The sequence below is a fragment of the Lissotriton helveticus genome, chromosome 1_1 (assembly GCF_964261635.1).
Source record: "Lissotriton helveticus chromosome 1_1, aLisHel1.1, whole genome shotgun sequence".
Lineage (NCBI taxonomy): Eukaryota > Metazoa > Chordata > Amphibia > Caudata > Salamandridae > Lissotriton > Lissotriton helveticus.
Genome location: NC_136057.1, coordinates 1,057,701,363 through 1,057,725,720, shown reverse-complemented (window position 1 = coordinate 1,057,725,720; position 24,358 = coordinate 1,057,701,363). Strand labels below are relative to the sequence as shown.

General features: G+C 47.6%; 1 protein-coding gene across 1 annotated transcript in view; it reads right to left on the bottom strand.

Moving 5' to 3' along the window:
* Positions 1 to 24,358, bottom strand: part of LOC144820832 (uncharacterized) — a 933,795-nt gene that overhangs the window by 639,761 nt on the left and 269,676 nt on the right. The window contains exon 6 of the mRNA XM_078677961.1: positions 9,878 to 9,970. Within this exon, the coding sequence (XP_078534087.1) occupies positions 9,878 to 9,970 (93 nt within the window). The remainder of the gene's footprint in view (positions 1 to 9,877; positions 9,971 to 24,358) is intronic.

Sequence of the window (24,358 nt, the reverse complement as noted above, 5' to 3'; positions counted from 1 at the left end):
CTTAATAATCCCATTAAGCTGAAGGCGGTTCTTTCATTGCTTGAGGACTCTGGGGGCGAGATTTGTCTTATCCAAGAAACCCATCTGCTCCATACTGACATGCACCATTGGCCCCATGGTCACTTCCCATATCAGTTCTGGTCTTCTGGGAACAGTAAACGGGGAGGGGTAGCTATCCTATTGTCTAAGCATTTCAAAGGTTCGGTGGTGGGACATGTCACAGATCAAGGGGCGCCTATTAGAATTGCGCTTCCACTTGGGTGCCTTTTCCTGCACTGTTGCTTCCATCTAGTCCCCTAATGACCGTCCAGAGAGGTTCTTGTTAGATGCATGTGCTGACATATTGCACACCCCAGATCCTATAGTGGTGGTAGGGGGTGACCTCAACTTAGTGATGGATACGGGGCTGGATCGCTCTCATTCCCGGACTGGGGGCGCGGGCGCTCTGTCAGCGAGGGGTAGAGACTGACTGCGCGAGGTAGGGATTAAGGATGCCTGGCGCTGCTTACACCCTGATGAGCGGGATTTTTCTTACTACTCAGATGCACATAAGACATGCCCGTGTTGACCATTTCCTCATCACTCCAGCTGCTTGGGCCTACGTCACAGATTGTACTATAGAGGACCGGGCCCTATCTGATCACGCACATATTACCCTGACCTTGCGCCTCCCCCCGCGCGATCCCCCATCACCCCGCGCAGGCAACTGAGAGACTCACTACTTCGGTCTCCGGATGCGGTGTCCGACATTAGGCGTTGTCTAACCGACTACATAACATCCAACGATGGGGGCGCCACACCACTCTCCTTGGTATGGGAAGCGCTTAAATTGGTTGCGAGAGAGGCTTTTATTGCCAAGGCAGCCTACGAGAATAAGGTCATGCGGACCAAGCGTGCAGAGCTTGCTTAAAGCTGCAGTTGGAGAATTGGAAGCCATTGAAAAACTAACTGGGGCTCTCCGAATCTGGCGGCAGCTGGAAAAAGAGCGCCTCCAGCTCCAGCGTCTCGATTGGGCTGAGCATGCGGTGGTCCGCTTGAAACACAAATATTTTGTTGGCTCCAACAAGGACAGCCGCATGTTGGCTCACTGCCTGCACAGCCAGCAAGAGGCGCACTCTTTTAAAACGCTTCGGGGTGAGGGTGGTCAGCCAATAACTGACTATGCCGGAATAGTGTCGGCCTTCCAATCGTTCTACCAAACCCTTTACGCGGCGGATCCCTCGATGTTGCCTGACCCTAGTGAATATCTGAAAAGAGCTGCAGTGACCCCTCTGCCTGAAGGTGAAGCCGAAGCCCTATAAGCTCCTATTCATATTGATGAAGTGATATCTGCTATCGCCCGGCTGAAAGTCCCGAAGGGCCCCCGGCCAGACTACTTCAGCGCTCTCTTCTACAAAACCTATTGCGCTGAACTCGCTCCAATGCTCACCCGTCTGTTTAATTCTTTCACGGATACAGAATCCCTTACAACCTCCATGCTATAGGCCTCTATCTCGGTCATCCCCAAACAGGGGAAGGACCCAGAACTTTGTAGTTCTAACCGGCCGATCTCCCAGTTGAATATAGACACAAAGGTGTTCTCAAGCATTTTGGCGCACAGGCTGAATTCCCGGATGCTGGGTTTGGTCGACCCAGATCAATACAGTTTCATCCCCGGAAGGCAATGTGGAGACAATACCAAGAATATTTGTCATCTAGTTGAGAAAGTGCAGCAGTCCAAGGAGGAAGCCCTACTACTGGCGATTGACGCAGAGAAGGCTTTCGACCTCGTGCATTGGCCGTACCTATTCGTTACTCTCGAGCGATTTGGGCTACTGCCCTGTTTTCGACAATGCATAGCAAGCATCCAAAGCGCCCCGCAGGCAGCTGTTCGGTCAATGGTCTGCTTTCTGATAATTTCGCAGTGGGGCGGGGGACACAACAGGGCTGTCCCCTCTACCCCCTGCTGTTCGCCCTGTATATGGAGCCCTTGGCTCAACTGCTCCGGGATAACCCCTTGGCACAAGGTATCCCATTTGGGTTAGATCGTCACCTCATCAGCCTGTATGCGGATGACGTAATTCTCTCAGTAGCACACCCTCTGACCTCCCTGCCAGCTACTCTGGACGACCTGCAGACTTTCAGTCAGATTTCCGGCTTTAAAATCAATATGCAGAAATCTCCGGTACTTAATCTCACAACGGGCCAGCCAGCGGTGGATGCTCTTCGGAATCCCTTTGCCTGGGTGGCATATGGTATTACAAACCTTGAACAGGTCCTCCACAAAAGCCTTGCGAAAACGGCAGAGGTGAACTATTCTACCCTACTATCATGGTTTCGCGCAGACCTGAACCGCTGGTGGCGCATACCCCTGACGTGGTTTGGGAGGTTGTCCGCGGTTAAAATGAATGTACTGCCACAAGCCTTGTACTTGTTCCAAACATTACCACTAGAACCCCCGCCATATGCGTTGCGCCAAATTCAGACGGCGATCGAGCGCTTCGTCTGGGGCCCAATTTTGCCACGATTGCAGAAAACTCAGCTTCAGCAACCCAAGAGGAGGGGGGTCCCGCCTTCCCTAACATCACCCGATATTTCCAAGCTTCACTCTTACGTTATCTGGTAGAATGGAATCGTCCCATGACAGAGAAATACAGGGTCTTCATAGACCAGACAGTAGCGGGCCATCATATCTGGCAGGACGCCTGGCTGCTGAAATCGGCACGTGCCTGTGGACTCTATTCCTCGCCAGTCACGCGCCCCACAATGCTCGCACGGGACAGGGTTTCTCAAAGGGCCAATTTAACTACATTCCCCTCACCCCTGACCCAGCTTTTATCGAACCTCGCCTTCCCACCAGGGATGGACAGAAAGCTTGCGGAGCACTGGGTACAAGGGGATTGTAAGCGCCTAGGGCACCTGTTTGACCTTCAAGGTCTTATCCCCTTTAAGGAACTACAGTTGGACTATAATCTCCCCGCCACCGATCTCTTTCTGCACTCCCAAATGACGCACCGGATCTCTGGGGCTGAGACACGCTCCCTCGTTTTCCGATCGATGAGGCCATTTGAGAAGTGGCTAATTAGCAAAAAAGACGACCAAAGCTCTGAAAGATACTCTTTTCTTACCAAGACCAACCCAAGGGCTAGTACGGCGGGGCAGAAAGGTTGGGAGGGGAAATTGGGGTGCACATTGTCTAACAAGGAGTGGGAGAATATTTTCTATCGATCTCACCACACCGCACATTCCACGGGTCATGCTGAAACGGCTTTCAAGATTGCGTCATATTGGTACTACACCGCCAATCGACTAACCAAATGGCAATCCCGCTGTGACGGCCTTTGCTGGTGGGTCTGCTGAAGCCCCTGAACACTACTCCACTTACTATGGCATTGCCCAAAGCTTACCCGCTACTGAGAAAGGATCTTGGATGACATTGATCTGGCTTTCAACACCTCCATTCCCAGGCTCCCTGCTTACACTCTCTTAGGCTTACCCAATGCACTAACCTTTCCCATGCGCTCTACTAGAGGGAGGCAGATGGTGCTTGCGTTGAACGCTGCACACAGGGTAATACTGGCACGGTGGAAATCTGAAAAGGTCCCGGATCACACACAGTGGTTGCATCAACTCTGGAGTCTTTTGGGGATTGAGAAACTCTCAATGGCAGATGCAGGTAAAAGTAGAGACTACGCCAAAATCTGGGCCCCTTCATAACTATCCTCTCCACTAAATTCGGTAGGGGGGCACAGATGTCCCTACAGCCCCCTCCAACATAAAAAAATGAATTTGTGACGTCCCTGCCCCTTCTAGGGAAATCACACCAAAATAAATCTATGTAAATAGCCCTCCCAGGGCATCATGGGGCGCTCCTTGAAGGAGTAGTGAATATTAAATGAGCGGCTGTAGCCCTACATATATTTTTGGGTTTATTTCCCCCCCTTTTTTTTTTACAAGAGAATGCGGGGGGAAGCCCAGTGCTTCTGTGGCCATGCTGGCTCCATGCTCCTAGAGGAGCCGGCATAAAAGCTTACAAAAAATATATATATACATAAATATATAAAGCTCCACTGCTGTCCGACAGAAAGGACCAGCACTCTCGTTAGTGTTAAATCCGATTAGGATTTATTGTGCACAAAAATAAACAAACAGACGTGTTTTAGTCGTAGCTTTCGTCAGTCTATATATATTGGCGTACCCTGGTGCCTACCCAGGGCACGCCACAGTTTTAACCATGTCGGAAGCTGTAGGGAGGCCCAGGGGCCATGCAGATCCATTGGCTTCCTGCTCCTCCAAGAGACGGCTTCTTTTGTTTTTAAGTGGGGTGCACAAGTGGCCTATAGTTTTTCCTTTTTTTAAAATGTTTTTTTTTACAAAACGGGGTACTCATGCCTGCCCAGGCCACCCCACGGCTAATCCCATGTTGGAGGCTATGGGGAGTCCCAGGGCTGCTGCAGTCCCTCCAGCTCCCCTGGGAGCCAGCACTGCTCCAAACCGGCAGGAGCAGTTTTCTTTTGCTGCCATGGGGTGGGAGCAATTCAAAGCATTTCCCTGCCTTTATTTGCAGCCAGGAAAATACTTTGTTCTCCCACCAGGCGGAAGCAGCTTTGTGCTCCTGCCCAGTGGGAGAACAAACAGATGAGGTTGGCGACACCGGCACCAAAGGGGATGGAGTCGGAGCGTTCATAGCATGGCTCAGGGGAGGGGGTCACGTACCCCACCTCCACTTTAATTAAAAGACAGCCCAGGGGCCTCTCCTGCCCAGGGAGGGCGCGGGGGGTCAAGCAGCCCCCCTCCCCCTTACTTAAGTCATGGGTCCCAGGGGATGAGGTCTCCCTGGCACCTCATGGTGGGATGGGGACCCGGGAGCCACTTGGAGGTATGCACGCACCCTCAAAAAAAAAAAAAAATACCAACATAAACCCCCCCCCCACACACACACACCCGTCCCCCGGATTGGCCCAGCAGGTGTTCTTTCAACAGAAACTGATGGAAGCCCACATTTTTTTCTTAAAATTTTTTTATCACGGAGTCGCAGATCCTCCATGAGTTCAAGGTAAAAATGTTTTAAAAACAGGCTTTAGGGGTCATGGTATCCCTACCATGCCCCTTTGTGTTTTTCTTTTAATACTTTTTTTAGGAGCCATAAAATGGCTGCCACGACTTCCTGGCTTATGTAGTGGCAGCCAATCAGATCTCAGCTGGAGATCTGTCAGGATCCACGGAGTATCAGCGTCCCTAGATATACAAAATTTGAACATTAATGACTCCAAAATGACTGAACTGATTTACACTGAGACACACAAAACACTCTTTCTGGACAAAGCTCTAGCTTTTTACAGAATTTTTTGTCAATACGTTCAGTGGTTTAGGCTGTAGCTGTGTCTAAAGTTCCTATGGGAAAATGAATGGGAAAACCACATTTTGGCAGTGGCAACTGACAGAAGGAAGAGTAAAGTTATTGGTCTCTGACAGCCTGATTCATCAAGCAAAATTGCGCCCGCAATAGCTGCGAAAATGCAATTGCGGGGCATTCATCATTAAATCGCAAACACATAATAGCGAATTCGCAATAATAATCGCACAATCCCGCTAGCGAATCGGAAAATGCGACTATCCGCGGATTATGTGAAAAAAATAGCGAATTCGCTAAACAATCGCAATCGGTATTCATGAACTACCGCAAATAGAGAAAAATCCAAATTTCGCTGTTTGCGCGGCGCTATTTAAGGACAACTCAAAGCAGGTGGTAACCATAAAAGCCATGGGAAATTTTTAAAAAAAAAACTGTTGGCCAATCATTAACCGGTTCAGGGTTGACCAATCACACATAAGGACATTCAGAAGCTGCATTCGGAGTTCCACAATGCCGGGAATGTACATGGTCGTGAGGCGCCGAAGGCTACCGCGAGCAGCACGGAGGAGACGCCAGATCCAGGAGAGGATATTCCGCCAGCGGGTGACCTTGCTGGGCCAGACAAGAGAGCAGATATATGCTAAATACAGGCTAAATTGGGAAATGATCATCCAGCTCATACAAGACCTTGACCCCCTGATGCAGCACCCAACACGTACCAATGCGGTGCCTACACATGTGCAGGTATTGTGTAGCCTGCACCTCCTGGCCTCTGGGAGCTTCCAGGGGATAGTAGCGGCTGCTGGGGGGATATCCCAGCCCACCATGTCACGCTGCCTCAAGACTTTTGTTGACGCAATGCTGACCCAGCTACACCGATACATACAATTTCCCACCAGCCAACAGGAATTGCACCAGACCAAGCTACAATTCTACAATGTAGCACATTTTCCGCATGTACTGGGATGCATAGACTGTACACACGTCGCCATCTGCCCACCAGCTGCCACGGAGTATATGTTCCGCAATCGGAAAAACTACCACTCCCTCAACATACAGATGGTCTGCAATGCCAAGACTTACATCACAGACATTGTGGCCCAGTACCCAGGGAGTACCCACAACTCCTATATATTCCGGCACAGCGGCCTCCACACACGACTGGCCAGGGGAAGACTTTGGGGAAGGACACCTACTTGGTAAGTACACTTTGTTGACAAAGTCACATTGCCATGAAGTAGCAGCGCAGCACAGGCACTCACCCTCTGTTCCTCTCATTCAGGTGACAGTGGCTACGCCCTCCGTGATTACCTCCTCACCCCATACCTCAACCCTGCTACACCCCAGCAACGCCGCTACAATGTCGCGCACATTCGGACACGGAACTGCATAGAAAGGACATTTGGGTTGCTCAAAAGCAGGTTCCGCATACTGCACAAGACAGGTGGGGCCATGTATTACAGTCCTGCAATGTGCTGCCGCATTGTGGCTGTCTGCGCAATACTGCATAACATTGCAACCAAGCGCAGGATCCCAGTCGACATATCTGGCAGTGAATCTGAAGGGGACGACCAGCCACCTGCTCATGCACGCCTTGCACACGGGGAGAATCCTGCTGAAGGCCACAGACGTCGCAACCACATCACCCTGAACAATTTCTGATGCACCCTCCACCCTCACCCCACAAATCACAAATGCATGCAGAAATCAATAATGACACTACGCCAATGTGTGCTGTTAAAATACATTTTTTGTTTCATTCACAATAATGGTATAACTATTTATGTTGACCTTGCTTACAGTATTTCAGCATACTGCTGTGCGAAAGAACAGGGCAGGCTTATACTCAGCCTGTGCCACTTTGAGTCATAGAAAGTCATGTGCGCCTCCTGCGCGTACCACCCAAACGCCTCTGCGGCTCATCTTCATCCATGCCACGTGCAGCTGCTGTGGGCCTGGTGCTGCGCCTGAGTGTCCCTACGTGTGAGGCAGAGTGGCTGCTCATACTAGATGTCCCCTCACTGCCATCATCACCCCCAACAGTGGCAGGTAGAGCAGGGCGGTGTAGTGCTGTCACGGCACTGGTCAGGTGCTCAAGGACCCTGGCCACATCCTCGCAGCACTGGATGAGCTGCACCTGCTGCGCAAGGGACCGCCGCGACAACTGGGATGTGGCATTGCTAATTATATAATTGGACCTGGTGTAGGCGGTCAGCCTGGTCAATAGCTGCCGGTGGCGGCGGCGTGCTGCGTTGCGCTGCGATGTATTAGCAGCAGTGCTGGCCTCCATGGCTGCAGTAATGCGGGCCATACCCTCACCCACACCTTCCATGGCTGCCGTCATGCGGTCCATCCGGTCCCCCACTCCGGCAACATTGCGCCCAATGTTGTACAGCTGTAGCTGTATGGCACCTTGCTGCCGTGCTTGCAGCTGATGGATACGGAGCATGCGCCTTTCCACGCTCACTCTCAGCAGCGCCGGTCCATTCCCCCTCCTGCTGCTAGGTGCATTGGTCTGCAGGCGAGGGGTGCCACGCCTGCTCTGCTGGCCTGTCACAGTGGGTTGCCGCTGTGTTGGCGCTGTCGCGGGCCCTGATGTAGAAGCACCAGCTGCTGGTGGTGTCACTGCAGGCGTTGTTGGTGCGGCAGGGGCTGGAGGCAGCCTGGTGGTGGATCTGGCTGCGGTAGTATTTGCTGGGGCAGAGGCTGGTGGCACATTGGTGGTGGATCTGGCAGCGGTAGTATTTGCTGGGGCAGAGGCTGGTGGCACATTGGTGGTGGATCTGGCAGCGGTAGTATTTGCTGGGGCAGAGGCTGGTGGCACCCTGGTGGTGGATCTGGCTGCGGTAGTGTTTGCTGGGGCAGAGGCTGGTGGCACATTGGTGGTGGATCTAGCAGCGGTAGTATTTGCTGGGGCAGAGGCTGGTGGCACATTGGTGGTGGATCTGGCAGCGGTAGTATTTGCTGGGGCAGAGGCTGGTGGCACCCTGGTGGTGGATCTGGCTGCGGTAGTGTTTGCTGGGGCAGAGGCTGGTGGCACATTGGTGGTGGATCTGGCAGCGGTAGTATTTGCTGGGGCAGAGGCTGGTGGCACATTGGTGGTGGATCTGGCAGCGGGAGTAGTTGCTGGGGCAGAGGCTGGTGGCTGTGTATGTGGCGTAACCTCCTCCTCATCCAGTGCCTCCTCATCTATTTGCAGCCTCTCGCTGTCGCTGCTGTCTGCACCACCTGTGAGGGGAAGTGGACGTTCATTAGTTGCATGTATCTGTCACACGTGCAGTTGCTACATGCATGCTGGGTGACATTCCCTGACTGGCTATGGCTTTGCGTACTTTGGAACCTGTCTGGCTGCATTGTGGTAAATCTACATTGTGGCCACACTACATGTCCCACAATGCTTCAGGGCATTACCTGATGTGGAACGATGGCATGACTATGGAACAATATGGGAGGCTAATAGGTCATGGACATTCATAGGGGACAGGGTCGCTGTCGCATGCCACTTACCTCGGGTGTCTTGGGTGGTGCGGGATGAGTCCATACGTGTCACTCCGATGACCGCCTCTGTCTCCAGGGTGTTCTCTACCTGGTCCTCCATGGGGGTGTTTGGAGGGACTGTAGGTTCTCCCCCTCCTGTGCCCGATGATTCTCCAAGGCGCTCTGCCACCCTCTCTTTGGCACGACCTCGGAGGTCGTACCAGCGTTTTTTCAGTTCGTCAAGTGACCTGTCGGCCACACCCACGGAGTTCACCGTCGACGCTATACCCTGCCAGATCCTGCGTTTTTCCTGTTCTGCCTCCCTCCTGGAGTCCTTCCCAAACAGTTTGGAGTGGTTGGCCACCACCCCTTCAATTAAATTCTCCAGCTCCTGCTCGGAGAATTTCAGCTTTCTCTTTCGCCCTGTGGTGTTGCTGGGCCCAGGAACTGGCTCCTCTGACATTGCTGCACTGTAGTTGCTCTGTACTTTCCTCACAGATTTGCTGGAACTCTTCCAGTTGCTGACTCGAGGTCTGCCTCACTGTGGTGTATGGGGGTGGGCCCTGGCTGCTTCCTGGTTGTGATGTCATCGCTGTGCTCGACATGCGACTTCCCGTTTTCCCGATCTCGCGCAATTTTAGCTCCCGCAATTGACGATCACGCTATTAGAGAATTCGCAATTTCGACACGGTTGTTGCCGGAAATAGCGGTTAATATGCGATTTTCGAAAGTCGCAACCGGTATTTGCGGACGCGTGTGAATCGCTTTCTTTTCTCTAAAATATTCATGAATCCCGTTTTGCGTGTCCCTGATAGCGAATCGCTATGAATCGCTAATAGGGCCACGCAAAACGTCCCGTTGATGAATCAGGCTGTTAGTCTTTCTGCCTGCTGTGACCTTTTCATACTTCACCATGTCTATGACGTCTATAGACTATACCAGCAAATGAAAAAATATCACAGACACAGACTGCGTCAGGAAAGGAAAATCCTTAATCTAAGGTTTGATCACTCAGTCAGCTCGGTTCTCCACACCTCATCTGCAACATTGTATCGTTTTACTCACCACTTCCTCAAACTCCTCTTGGTGTTTTTCCAAATAAGCCATCTGTTCTTCTGAGACATGGACTACTGTTGTAACAGTCGATGTAAACGACACCTTAAATGATAAGAAGAATTATTGACTGTTATTTATTACACATCTGGTAACAAAATATTACAAAATGGCCCATCGATGTACAAGAGAAACATCTTTAAACGTTCAATGACAGCAGATAGGTAAAGAACATGTATAAACTGAACTGCTCTTTTAGAGGGGGCATTTTAGACACCAAATTTCTACAAAATATTTCCTTCCTCTTTTGCCATTTGTTCCGCTCATTGTTCTTGCCTGGGACAGTGTAAGAAACTGGTCTCCAAATGTATCCCTGTCTGGGTCTAGGTGGTGCCAGAATGAGAATCTTCAACACTGCCCAATTTACAGTGGAAATTGCTACATGTAGACAGTGGAACAGATGCTACCACCAGCATCACAAATTAAAATCCATTTCTCCTTAATAAATCTGCCCTGGCTTGCTCTATGTGGAAGGGCAGACATAAAAAGCTCACCATATAGAACTAATGAACAAAGTAGCTTGTTATACCTTCCTTGATCAGGTTAATGCAAGATAAGTTTCAAGAAGGTGATTGGTCCAGTAAGAATGATAAATACAGCATATGCAACATTTCTGAATTTTCTACTTAGATTAAACACGTCTAGCTATAAATTAGTGAAGACACAATCTTAATGGGAAGTCTAGGCTGTTAACCTCATGCAGCATCATATTAGATAAATCTCTTATCAATTACCAAAAAGCCTTAACCTCGCACATGTATTGTTATGGTTATTCCCCACTACTTTCCATATAAAAATGTAATTACAAAAACGATTTATTATTTGTGAATTACTCCCAGCAATTTACTTGACTGATTACTACAAAGAATGTAACTAAGTGGATGTCCTGAAGAAGGTGACTTTATCAAATTTCGACCGCCAAATTGATGCAAAGCCTTAAGTGATGTTCCCGGTTGCCCATCTTTGGCAAGGAACAGACATGGGTTTTTTAAAGCAGGATAAATGATATGTTATTTTAGAGTGATGGAGGTTGTGAGGCCTTTTCTTGGAGTCTTAAGGCTGCGATAGATTACTAGGCAAAGTCTGTTAAAAATCATTGTTTTTCACTGGCCACAATACTGTTACACTCAAAGTGAATAGGCAGGGGCTCCATTTTAGCATTTCTCAGGAAAGCTGGGTCGAGCTGTCATAGCTGCCTCTAGGAAGCGTTGTGGAGTGAAAATCTTTGAAACAATGCGAAACCACAAACCTGCTTAAGAACTTGAATGCTCTGTTAGCTTTTTATTCCCCAAAGGAGTAGGGCTCTGTTACAGGCGAGTTGAACATTCTACACGCAAAACAAAATTAGATGTGGAAAAGCGTAGCATTTTCTGGGCTGTAGAATTAACCTCAAACGCTATTCTAACTCGTTAGTGCAAGGTGTTGTAGTTTAGCCCCATGACGAATATTATCCTATTGAAGAAGGTTCATTTGCAGGTTCAGAAGCGCAGAAGTTAGCTAAGCTTTCAATTCTTTTACAGAGTTACATCAAAGTCTAAAACACACTTCTTCTGTTAGTTTGTTATGCAGTGATTGTGCTACGGTAAACCCCTACCCCCCCACCCCCTCCCCCAAAAAATGTAAAATAAAAAAATAAATACATCCTCTTTGTGGTGTTAACAGTTGTGATCTGACATCTAATCAGGTGTCTGGTGGAGAGTACGAATACATAGGATTACAAGTCCCGCAGTTACTGGGCTACTTATGAGGGGGAAGTAAATTCACAAGGTGTATCATACGTACAACGGGGAGTTGGAGTTGTATCTCAGAATATGCATGTCGCAATTGTGACTTCTCATTAGCAGGGGGCACACAGAGACCTGGAGTCACCCACAAAGGACACCGGGATGATCAGCAGAAGGTGGACGACTAGTGTGGACAAGGGGTCTTGAATTAGATGTTCCAGCCACAATATCTTTGGAGCCAATTGTGCAACAGAGACAATGCCAATGTTCTCTTCCTGCAGCTGCATGCGACCTCTGAGAGGTAGGTAGATCCACCCAACAGAAAAGGGGAGAATCTGGGAAGAAGCTAACTCATTCTAGATGCTCAAAGAGAGGAGTCCTCCAACATAGAGGCCTCAGAAAATCTACTCTCCACCCACTACGGCAAGGTAGATTTTATCAGAACAATTTATAGGGCCAACTGGCCAGGTCTGGAGAGCCAACGAAAAACAGGGTTTCTCTTCACTCAGAAAGCAAATAAACAATAAAGATGGCTTTAAGGCTTCTTTCATCTTGTCACATTTGACCGCATTAAGGGACAGAGGTCAAATGTCAGCTTATGCCTTATTACAATTTACTGCTTATTTTATACTAGAGGTTGGGGTTTACTTGTCTTTCTCTGGCTACTAAGTTAAAGGATTTTGTAAAGTGAACTGTCAACTCAATTTCCCCAGATTGTCTATATGCTATACAGTTTTATCAGTACATTGCATGTTAGTGGCAAAGTTTGTGGCCATTTTAATGCAAAATATACTGTTTGAAAACAACAGTGTGCTATCACATCACACCTGAATATATTTTTAAATATAAATGTTTAAACATTAACTGAGAAACATTCTGGCACCTCCTGATGACAATGCTACTAGTGACTTGAGAGGTAAGCCAGGGGTCATGCTTACCCTATATGTGGACTAGATTATTATATCTGAAGCAAATGTTTAGCCTATTAAATCAAACACAAGTTTTTTTTGTACAGCAGAAATCCTGAAGTCGCATATTTGAAGGTGGTCTTATAGGTGTTTAAGAAGAAAAGGGCGGTTCAGTAAAATAAAATATTTGCAGAGAATCACACAATTGGAGACCAGTTTCTGGATCAAGTACATTACAGTAAGGTCAAGTAGATTATTCATGCCACTAGACTTGCTGGTCTGGTAAATTAAAAAACAAAATTCACAGCCTGATGTATCAAAATATTGTTGTGTTATTTTCGTGAGCAACTGGATGAGGTGACCTTGTGTTAAGTCTGCTGAGGCTGTATAAAGCATCTCTTTGACAGTTGTCTGCAGGGCAAGCCAAATCCACCTGGGAAGGGCCCACAAGCGGCTTGCGCTGGTAGGTAAGTCTTCCTCTCTCATAACAGCTTTCAGCAATGAGTCTCGGACCTTTCCAGACTTGAGTCTTTTTTCCGAGATGAGAGTAGCAAAATAGAAGCAGAGCCACTTTGCTTCATAATTCCAGCAATAGTGCACATGCAATTGTATGATGTATAGTTAAATCATACAACAATCAACTGGTCAAATTGGGAGTAGAAATCGTTCCCCATGGTAAAGCCTGGCTAATTATGTATTCTAGGCATAGACTGGCTTATTATATACCTTTTAGATACAGATGGGTCAATTTAATCCAGAACAGGCATGCTTCAGACGTGATCAGTTCATTTCCAGATCATGCAGCCTTGCTGTCCATCAAGAAACCAATTAATGATGGCCCGGGTGGTGAGACCAAATCCACATAGATGCAGATCATGAACAAGAAATAGATTCGCTGATTTGGCAATGCTCATAGCCAAACTAGCAATTACAATGCGGTGGAAATTTGCTTCCCCCCCACACCACTTACCTGGCAAACAGAAGTTATCCGATGGGGCACTGCCGAGAGTACAATAATTAGGCAAGAGGAATTCCGTGGTCTGCGTAAGATCCTTATCTCTTTGGACTGGGATCAAATGTTAGAGGCCTTCAAAGCTATAGACTCTTTGACCCCCCGATGTCACAGGTGGTGCCAGTCTCCCCCACTACTCCTGCCCCTCTTGCGTCTCCATTGCCTCACTTGACTGTAACTGTATAGTATGTGTATTCACAATTTTGCCTAGATTGTTGTGTATCAATTTAGATTCCGTATGCATTTCCCGATTCATGCCCTTTCGTACCGCTTTTGGCCGCCATAAGTGTGGCAGGGTATGCTCAGACGTGAGTCCCTTGCTCACTTTGCCACTGGATTCCAGCAAGCCGGGCTGAAGACGGCTGGAATGCCAGAAACCGGTCCTCGGAAGCTTGTTTCCGGTCCAGGGAAGACATGGCTTGGCAGTTCGGCTGGACTGTTCCCATGAGGCACAGGGTCAAACTGATTTGCATATAGCCATGTCTGAACTGGGGTGGCAGAGTGGGCTAAAGAATGGTGATGGATTAAACCCAGATCTTTTGACTGGGTGTGAGTGTTTGATTGATTCGGATGCTCCGTTCATCACCACCCCCTTTTGTACCGCTTATATAGGTATAATTCACATTGCCCTTATATAGGCATAGAAATCCAGTCCTTATTTAGGTATAGTCCATGCTACCCAAATACGGGCATGGCTACTTCCATCCGTTCATCTACGTCACAACGAGTTCTTGGAAAAACAAAACTCTTAAGCTTTAGGAACTTGCCCTTGCCTGGATAGTGATTTCTCCAAGAACTCATTTATTATGCATGAACATCTATTCCTTGGGGGTTCATTCATGACGTTCATATGCCCGACTTTTACGTCAATACTGGCATTCCGAAACACCTTCAAGGTATAAATATACCTTCACTTGCTATGGCAAACCACGGTGTGGTTTGGTGCAGTTCGACTACCTACTTGCACGACGCAGCACACCACAGCAAATACCGAAGGAAACCAAATCCCCTGCTGACGCACTGACCAGACGCTGTCATCCTCGTGCCGAGAATCCAGCTCCAGTGTTTCTGACTCCCCTTGCGGGGTGTTGGGAAATCGAGTCCCGGAAAAGAGATACAAACCTCTCTCATTCTAAGGTATGAAGCTGATTAGAACCTAGAGAAACTTTTGGCAATTCCTGGCAAAACTAAACTATAGCTAAAACAGCACCTACTTCTTCCCTTGTACTAGACTTAGGTTAGGAACACTGGGTAGGATTATTTTATAAGCACCAGTTGAGTATTTTAGCCTGAGTTATTTATGTATTTAATTTTATATATGTCATAGCAACAGACCATGCTATTACAGTATTATTTTATATTACTGCTTACGCTGTACGCATTATACTAAGCATTCTGTCTTACGATTGTAGCAGTTCACCTCTCTCTTAGATGAGAAAGAAGACTGATCAAAAAAGCCCTTTTATTGAAACGCCTGTCTCTCTATTTCTATGTGTGAGAAAGTGTCTCTATATATACTGGACAATAAGGAAGTACAGTGTGTATAGAGTCCACAAACCCCAAAGGTATAACAGCGGTTAAAGACAGGACTGACCTTACTCTCCAAAGTGGTAGATTGGTCGAGCAGTAAGGCAGTACCAGAGGGCAGTGCAAAGCATTTGTTGTACACACTCAGTCAGCAAAAGATTTCACACACTCAAAGACTGAACTCCAGGCCAATGGTTGTTATATCCAAAGATATAGTTGTTTTATTTTTAGTACCAACAGGCATAAAAATATACTTTGCTAGGTATGAATACTTTCATGTAATTACTTTGCGATGAAGCAATAAGGTATGTGAACACAATAGGTACAGGGGTTGCTGAAGGCAATACAAATCTAGACACATTTTAGCATTGAGCTCAATGGATTATTATCATAAAAGTACAGTTAATTACAGTGTAGATTACTTTTGTAGTTCCAGGTCTAAATCCTAGATTCAGTCCTGGGGTCTAAGCTGAAACCAGATTAGCAAAAAGTTTTAGTTACTGCTATGAATTTTCATGAATATAAAGCTGTTTTAAAAGTTCACACTTAGAAACTTTTCAATGTAAATCTGACAATGTTATTCAATGGGAGAAAATTCAGGTTGCAGGTAAAGTACGATCGCGTTACTTTTGGAATCCAGCACTGGTCTCCTAGGGCCAGCACTGGGGTCTTAACTCAAAACAGGTAGGTAATTGCGTTTCAGTATTTTGTATGGTTTTTAAAGAATATTTCAAGTTTTCAAAAGTAGACACTTAGAAGAAATTTCATAGAAAAGCAGACAATGGGTTCCTATGGAGAAAATACAGATTACTAGTAAACCCGGTAAAGATTACTTTTGTGGTTCAGTACTGGGCTGAAAGGTACAGTGCTGGCTTCTCCCCTGATCACAGGTGAGTACTTCGGAATTTGGTCAATATTATCCAATGGCAGGTAAGTGAGTTACCGGTTTCCAGGTGAGTACTTGGCTGGTGAAGTTATGGTTCTGGGCATAGACTCAGGGGCCCCCCAAGGTCAGGTAGGTACAGTTGGTTCAGCCCCAGCAGCACAGGGCCGGCCGGGTGCAGAGGTAGTTAGGCCCAATGATATCCAATGAGGGAAAGGGGGACTTCGGTTGGTGGCTGCTGGCTACCAGGGCACGCGGCTGTGGGAGCTGGGCTCCTGGTCACTTGCTCAGGGCAAGGGGGGGAAGTAGGATAGGACATAGGTGGCATAGCTAGCGGCACTCGGCCGGCTGGGTGCAGGGTGCTTTTGAGCCGTCGGGCGCTCAATGTTATCCAATGGGAAAGGTCAAAAAGGAACAAAGACTGCAGGCTCGGGGACAGAGACTCTCCAGGGGCGACCAGCACTTCGAGAGGTAAGTTGGCATCTTGGAGCACAGGTAGGTACCCCAAAGGGAGGCACAGGGGGCTGTAGGGCGCCGGGTGTAGGGGTGTCTTTGGGTGTCAGAAAAGCTTACCCTCAGCTGGTCGCGGTTGGGGTGGTCCTTGGTTCTGAGTCTGCAAGCGTCATCTGTTTCGTGGAGGAGGGTCTTTGGGCACTGGACTTCGGGTCCCAGTCGCCGGGGGGACGTCCTCATGGTCTTGGTTCGGTTGGGCCGGCCCGGGCGGGTGCAGAGTGGGCTGGTCCGGAGCTTCCTGGCTGGCACCAGGTGGGTTGTTGCAGCAGAGCCTCTGCTGATGGGAGTCCCAGTCTTTAAGAGGGTCAAGGCAGGCAGGTCCTCTGGGTGTTCCAAGGTTGCTGTCCGCGTGAGTCGCCGGGATTAGACAGGAGCAGGTTCCAGGATTGACAGGCCGGTAGGGCTGGGGCCAAGTCAGTTGTTGTCGTCCTGTTAGCAGATGCACGGCGGGTCTTCTTCTTGATCTTCTTTCTTCTTTTCGTATCGGGATCTCAGGAAGGAAGGTTCAGGGAGCCTCTAAAAACTGAATTTAGGGGCATCACAGGTAGGGCAAGGACAGGGACCAATGGTTCCCTGTCCTGGGGTGAGTACAGCCCCTAGCCTGTTCCTTTCCTGTGGGAGGGGGGCAGGAGCCTAGCTGGGATTGGGCAGGGCTCCCCATCAACAAGATGGCTGGTGCCCGGGGTCGTGCTTCACCTCATCTCCCCCACCTGAGGGGTGGGGTTTGCACAGGCTGGCACCCCCCCTTCCTGACGTAGTTTTTCCCGTCAGTCTTCCCGCCAGAGTGGGGGTCAGAACTGGTGGGGGCCGGTTGCTGGGTACAGCAAATGGTCTGGAGAAGCTCACAGAGGCGGCATGCATGCCTTTGAAGCTTCCCCCTGTCCTTCATGGGGAGGAGACATAGCACCTCGCCAAGGACGTGCATTGTTGCAGGCCCAGGAGAGCGGGGGACTCTCCACCCAGGGGTCCAGAAACATGTCTGCTGTGTGGCAGCCTCTGCAGCCACTCAGCCCAGACGTGGATTGGAGGCTAAGGTTTCAGAGGGCATCTCTAAGATGCCCTCCGGTGCATTTTACATTAAGTCCTACACTGGCATAAGTGCGAGTTTAATGTGCTGAGAAGTTTGGTACCAAACTTGTCAGCCTTCAGTGTAGCCATTATGGTTCTGGGGAGTTCGTAATGACAACCTCCCAGCACCATATACTCTTAATGGCATTACTGCACTTACAGTGTCCAGGAATGGCCCTGGGTACTGTAGGGGCATGGGGCTCATGCACCTGTGCCCACACCTCTGGAATAGGGCACCCAGCTAGAGGGGTGACTGAAGTATGCCAGGGTAGTGAGTTCTGTGGGCATGGCACACAGGGATGTGTGCCCTGTCGACTCTTGGTTTAGTTCTGTACTTAGGCACTCAGCCTGCAAAGGCAGTGTGTGGGTGCCAGGGTACAGGGCCCCTGGGGTGGCACAATCAGTGCTGCAGCCCTGAGGGGTCTTCGCTGGTCACCATGCCCTGGGTACCTAGGGTACCATTTACTAGGGGCTGACAGGTGGCTAGAGATGCCAATTGGGTTTCTAGTTTCTGCACAGATTTAGGGAAGGAACAAAGGCCCTGGGTACCTGTTTGGCAGGAACCCAGGGCATACTCAGTCAAAGCACATCAGCAGTTCAGAAAAAAGTGTGGGCATACCAAGGCAAGAAAGATGCCACTTTCTCACACTGTGCACATCTGTAGAAACGAAGCATGCACGATTGACTGAGTGAAATAGTTATCTATTGTTTCCATGACTCTAAAGACATTGTTCCGACTCTAAGGGAAAGAAAGTTGTCATGTTTATGCGGTTGTCAGATACTAATCCCTTCTTGTTTATTCGAGAAGTTTCTAGTGACCTCTGAGTTAGCTGGCACACACACACAATTAGATTTAATGTACTCGATAGAGACATATTGACCTCAGTCCTATGTCAAATCTATAGTGTATATTATTCCAATGCGCAGAGCCTATCAGGGATATAGGAACAACACTACAGGATGGTAATATGTATAGTTAGTTACCACTTCACCGTGAACTATGTACAAATGTATACAACTGTGCATGTTTGCACTGGATCGGCCTTAACTGTTAGATCACAAGTTATCTACGTGGTATTGTATACATTGAATGATCAGTGAACCGGAGGGAGGGGGAGCTGTTCTGATTCGGAGTTTTGCAATAGTTTAGAAGATACAGAGATACTTCTGAGTTACTCAATATTGGTGTCTATAGCTAGTACGTTTATGCAAGTTATGTACACCCCTTTTTTTCTCTTTTTTATTTTAGCATTGGCTTCTTACCTCACAGATAACATACTTATTGTATACCTTATATGTACATATTTCTTTGTACATTGTTATCCGTGAATCGATATCCTGACGAGATTATAAATCTGCTCACTTATAATTTACTACAGAAACTGCTGGTGTGCTGTGTACCATATTAAAGATAAAAACCTCAATAAAATTATGTTTAAAAAAAATAAGAAATACAAAGACAGAGGTTTCACTCTGGCAAGGCTACTGCGGCTATATTAAAGGATGTAGCGGGTTACTTCTCCCAACCAGAGAAAACTTATTCAGAAAAGCGACTGGAAAGACATGTGTTCAGCCTCCCATATCTAAAATAGGCACTGGCTGTCCAAAGAAGACCACCATTTGTGTAGTTCACACATCTGTAGTCCTATGGACTCCTCATTCGTACATTCAGACACAGTGTGAATGCAAAAACGTACACATACAAAGGCTTTGCACCCTGAACTAATAATCATGCTACCATCCATGTGTGTCCCCACACAGAATGAGTAAAGGGGACAATAGTCACCACCATAAAGAGGGGTGTATTTTTGGTGCCCCCTTGAGAAGTCAGTCCAGTTCTGATGTATCCATCTTAAAATGGGAAAGCCCTCACTGGCCATGTATTATGGTAGTATTCAATGAGGGAAAAGCACACTGGGACAGAGAGAAATGTGCAAGGGCATTGCAGCAGAGCTATGCAAACCTATGCATAGGACGTTCCTCTCAGAAAATGTTATGTGCATGTACATGTATGAACCGAATAGTGAGCGTTTAGAATGAGAGAGTTTTTTGTTGTTTTGGATTTTATTGAGAATGCGATGTTAAAAACATTATTGGGTGGTGATATTTTTGCTATAACATATAAAACTGTTGCATAAAAAGTAACAATGAGTTGTCATGATACATGTGTGACAGTAAAAACCTGTGTAGTAAGGGGAAGAAAGAATTAACATGAGATGATGCTGTACCAGCTACACTAAACATACTTCCTATTTAGATAGCGTCTTTGCTAATTTATAGATTACCATGTTGAGCTTGCCAACCAACTGTTACACTACAATTAGAAATAGCATCCTGCTAACAGTTTAACATGGATCATTATTAAGAAAATATGGCCAAACCACAAGACAATCAATAGCAAAGGGATTTTAGAGAAAACTGAGCAATTTTAGTGTCTGCGCTTAAGATCCGTATTGTGAGGACTGATTCTGTACAGTGGCAACGTTGGTCATTTACTAGGGGACTACTACATTTTAACTAGATTGCTAACTACGAGGTTAATCTCAATATATACAGCAACTGTGTCAGAGACCAACGTGTTTCCTACACTGTATTATCTGTTTGATGATTACACATTTTAAGTACTCAATATGCAAATGGAATGGTGCACCCAAGACAATTGTAGGCCACAACTTTCAAATTCTATTCTAAATTATTTTATTCTATTTGTGATATGTGCATATATTTGCTCTCCCCTCGCCCCTTTTGTCTGCCTCATGCTATTGTAATCCTCACTATGTGAAATTAACACACACACACTATTCTTCTATTTATTCACTTCTCAAATCTGAAACACTGCTCTTTTCCTACTAACGCTATGCTTTACACTACTACACAGCTAACAAAACAATTCTAACTACATACAACTACAACATATCACAAATATACACTAAATAATGCAAAGCTACAATACCATTAGCAAAGCAAATGGTTTTAACGTAAAAGGCGAGAACTATTACATTTTCAATGCTTGTTTTTCTGGGAGATGCATGGGGTTGAGGGCGGAGGGGGACTTGGTGAGGGGCAGAGTGCCTCTTAGATAGCTCTCAACATGAGGACTTGACCCCTCCTCACACTGTGGCATTCATTTGTAAATTGGCAGGTATGCAACAGACAGGCGAGACCTAAAAAAAAGTGAATACATGGTTATTTCAACTAAACTACCTCTCCCCATTCTGTTGCTTCTCCATCGCATCAGGACACCCTTCTTCAGTAACAGCCAAACTTTATACAAGTCAAATCAAATCGTATCAGAATGTCAACGGCACTGGCGCTGTCCCTAAGAACTGGCTATGTCCCTTGAGAAGTACCTTTTACACTCCTGAGCTGGGTATGCCCCTCAGGACCTTGGCGACATGGCAGTGTCCACCTATTACTTAGCCACATCACCCTGTGATCGTTTTAATTAAAATCTATTTTATATTAAACGCATCACAAATAAAAGCGTGAATAATCCAAATGCTGTTTCTGAGGTGCAAAAAAGATCCACATTTGACCATAATCGGCTTAAGAAAACTCTGATTGTTGAGCAAAGTAAGGGCTGACTGAAATTGCAATTATGGCAGGGCGATCCTATAGAGTTGATAAACTTGATAAAATCACGAAATCGCACTGTGTCACTTTCCCACTGTTTAACCTGCGGGCAAAATTTCAAAAGTCATAGCTGCAGATTTTTTATTGTGAGGATTGCCGCTCAAAAAATAGTTTTCTCCATCAAACTTCACTTTCTGCGAGACTTTTCATCTGCTATTTTTAAGCTTCTTTGTTTCTTGTGATTTGCATGCAGAGTCCGTCATGGCGGTAAAGTGGCCCGAGCCAGTGTGAAACTCACCTAAGCCTCACAGTTCAACTACCAGAACATTTCTTTCTGGGTTTTCTAACCCCAGACTTATGATGGTAAAAAAGAAACTACAAATGCCAGCATGCAGAGTGCTTTGGATTACAAGCCAGAATTGACTTGAGGTAGCATAAGTGATGTGGAGTATCTGCAATCTGGGTACTCTGCTCCTTGTTTTGCAACTGCACTGAAAAATCAATTTTCCTCGAACATTCGTTTCGTGCTTATCAAAACTCCGCCTTCGTGCACGTGCACGCAGCGCCCCTTCTGCAGGGGGAAGGGTGAGGGCGGGCACTTTTTATGGCTCACCCCAGAAAGGCTTCATTAGTTCACATGTGACGTTTACATTTGACTTCGAGTGAGAGCAGTACCTCTCAGATGCGGGCATTTTGTCCAGATTTGATTTTTCCCCTTTGCATTTTGGTACTTGTAGTCTGACTCCTGCAGTATGTAACGGTAGAAACTAAAGAAGGATGGGCTAAAGAGCTTTGCTGAGTGGCACTTGCCCCTGGTGTAAAACCGGTCTTCAAAGCAGATGAGTGTACGCCCCCCACCCTCCTCCATACACGTGGATGCGGATGTCTCTATGCCACTGGCGCAACTATGTTTCAGTCCTGGGTGGCGGGCATTTTGCTAATTTTTTCAAAGTTGTACATTTCTGGTTACACTTCAAATGAAACAAAATTCTACAGCGGTTAAGTAGTCCCGTGCATTGCGTGACACTTTCAGCCTGTGCTGACATTTACCTCACAATGTTAGGATACTAAACTACACAACCCAAAATGCAAAGCCGTTGAATGAATAGCCAGACCTAGCTGACGGCATCATCAACCCCCCCCCCTCCCCCAGGATGAGACTAAAGCTCCCAGAATCCAACAGATGGGGACTTAAAATTCCAGGTCTATAGGTCATAACGTTCCAATGAAGTGAACTCTATTCTCTGGTTACCACTCCCAATAATGACTAGTGAGGTGTTACAATAGTGCAGCCAATACCCCTCCCGAGTTCCCCCCCAAACCTTCCACCCCATCACATCTCCTACCCCCAGCAAAATTAACAGCTGAGCTACATGTGGCTCATCGAGAATGTGGCGTAGCGGCCAGAGCGGACGTTTTTGGTACGCGCGAAAGGAGGTTCCAGTCTCGGCGTCGGCTCAATATCCTGTGATTCTGGGCAAATCCCTTAATGACCCCATGTAGAGCTCTCCAATACTTTCGGTTCGAGTTCGCACTCTATTAAGCTGGAAAAGTAAAACAAGCATCAGAACCATGTATAATTCACAACATCAGTAAAAGCCTAGAATCCCTGCTGTGTCCGCCACGGAGCTATCCAAGCAGTTGTGAGACATGCACAGCATCGCATAAACAGTAGTAAACAGAGGCGCTCGGCGGAAGGTGCCTCGGCTCTGTCAGCACATCAGATGCATCTCATTGCCACCCTAAGGCCCCCACAGAGGGCACAGAGTGACCCCAGAATAAATGAAGTTCGGCTATCTCTAATAAGTGACATCGCGCCTCATGATACCCCATGGACCGAACTCCTTTTCAATCATTTCCCCCCCCCACCTCTCTACTAAAGCGAAGAAACACTTCAAAAAGACTGATCAGACAACACCCCGAGACACTATTCGTAGACACTTACCACTGCTCCTCTAGAGGGCAGATAAAAATGGACTTAATCTTCCACAATGAAAGACCTGACAACTGGACTACTATTCTTAACACACATCTCATCATTTCCAAAACTACCATTACACACAGCCGCAAACTGACTACCTCTCTCCCGAACAACCAGACGACGAACGGTAATACCTCCATAACCATTTACGCGAACGGCACAGTCCCAATACAGGCTAAGAGTGTTAACCTCGAGGTCTTCGACTCCCTCTTCCTCATTAAAAAAGGCCCCCATGATCACCTCTCGAACTGGATCGACCCCATCCCTCCTCCCAGTGAGCCTCTCACGACAGGTGAGGCACCAGACCCCCCCTCTCATCCTATCCGAGATCCCCCTCTTCACCATCCAGAGGCACCCACGGCAACTCTGCACCTCTGAATAATGATCACACCCCCTCTGGTAGTCGACCCGCCCACCCCTGCCCCCTCTCCCTCCCCTTTAAATCCAAGATCGAGCACTTCCCTCAAGCGCAGCCTCCCCTCAGCCCCTCCCCGTCCTCACGCCACACAAGAGCTGATGCCCGGCAGGAGCCAGCACTCCCCCTGCCCAAGAACCCTCCCATAATGAAAACCAGGCAACTCCTCCCACATTATTCATCAGGACTGAGACACTCACCCCTCCTTCAACAGCCACCACGACAGGGACTCACCTCCATCACCCAAAAGCCATGCTGTCCTAGGCATCCTCACCCCGTGGAAAATCCCCCCTCCCCCAAGGGAATGCTGCACCAGATTCCCTCCCTCCCTCCTTGAATAACATGATGCGTCGCCTCTTCCTCTTGGAAACTCAGCTGGAAATCCTGATCCGAGGCCTGAACGAAACCCTATCCAATCTGGCCATGACCCGAAATCCCATCCAGACACCCACTGCGCCACCTACTCTCACCCAACCCAAACATGACAAGATACCACCCTTCAACGAGCCCCATGCCCCCCCCAGATCCCGACCCTGACCCAACGGAAAGGGAATTGATAATCGATATAAAAGACCTAGCCACAATCCGGGGAACAGTTATGACAGTTAAGGGCAGGATGAACAAAGAAAGGAACAAGAGAATTGAAGACCTAGAGAAAGAGATTAAAAAGCTGGAGAACAGCCACATAGCCAGAATGGAAGATAATAACACACTCACGAACCTGACCAAACGGAAGTACGAACTTAATAGAATACTGAGTGAGAGAGCAGGGACCTGGATTAATAAATACAAATCTATTAACCTCTGCACTGCAAACAAAGAGGGCAAA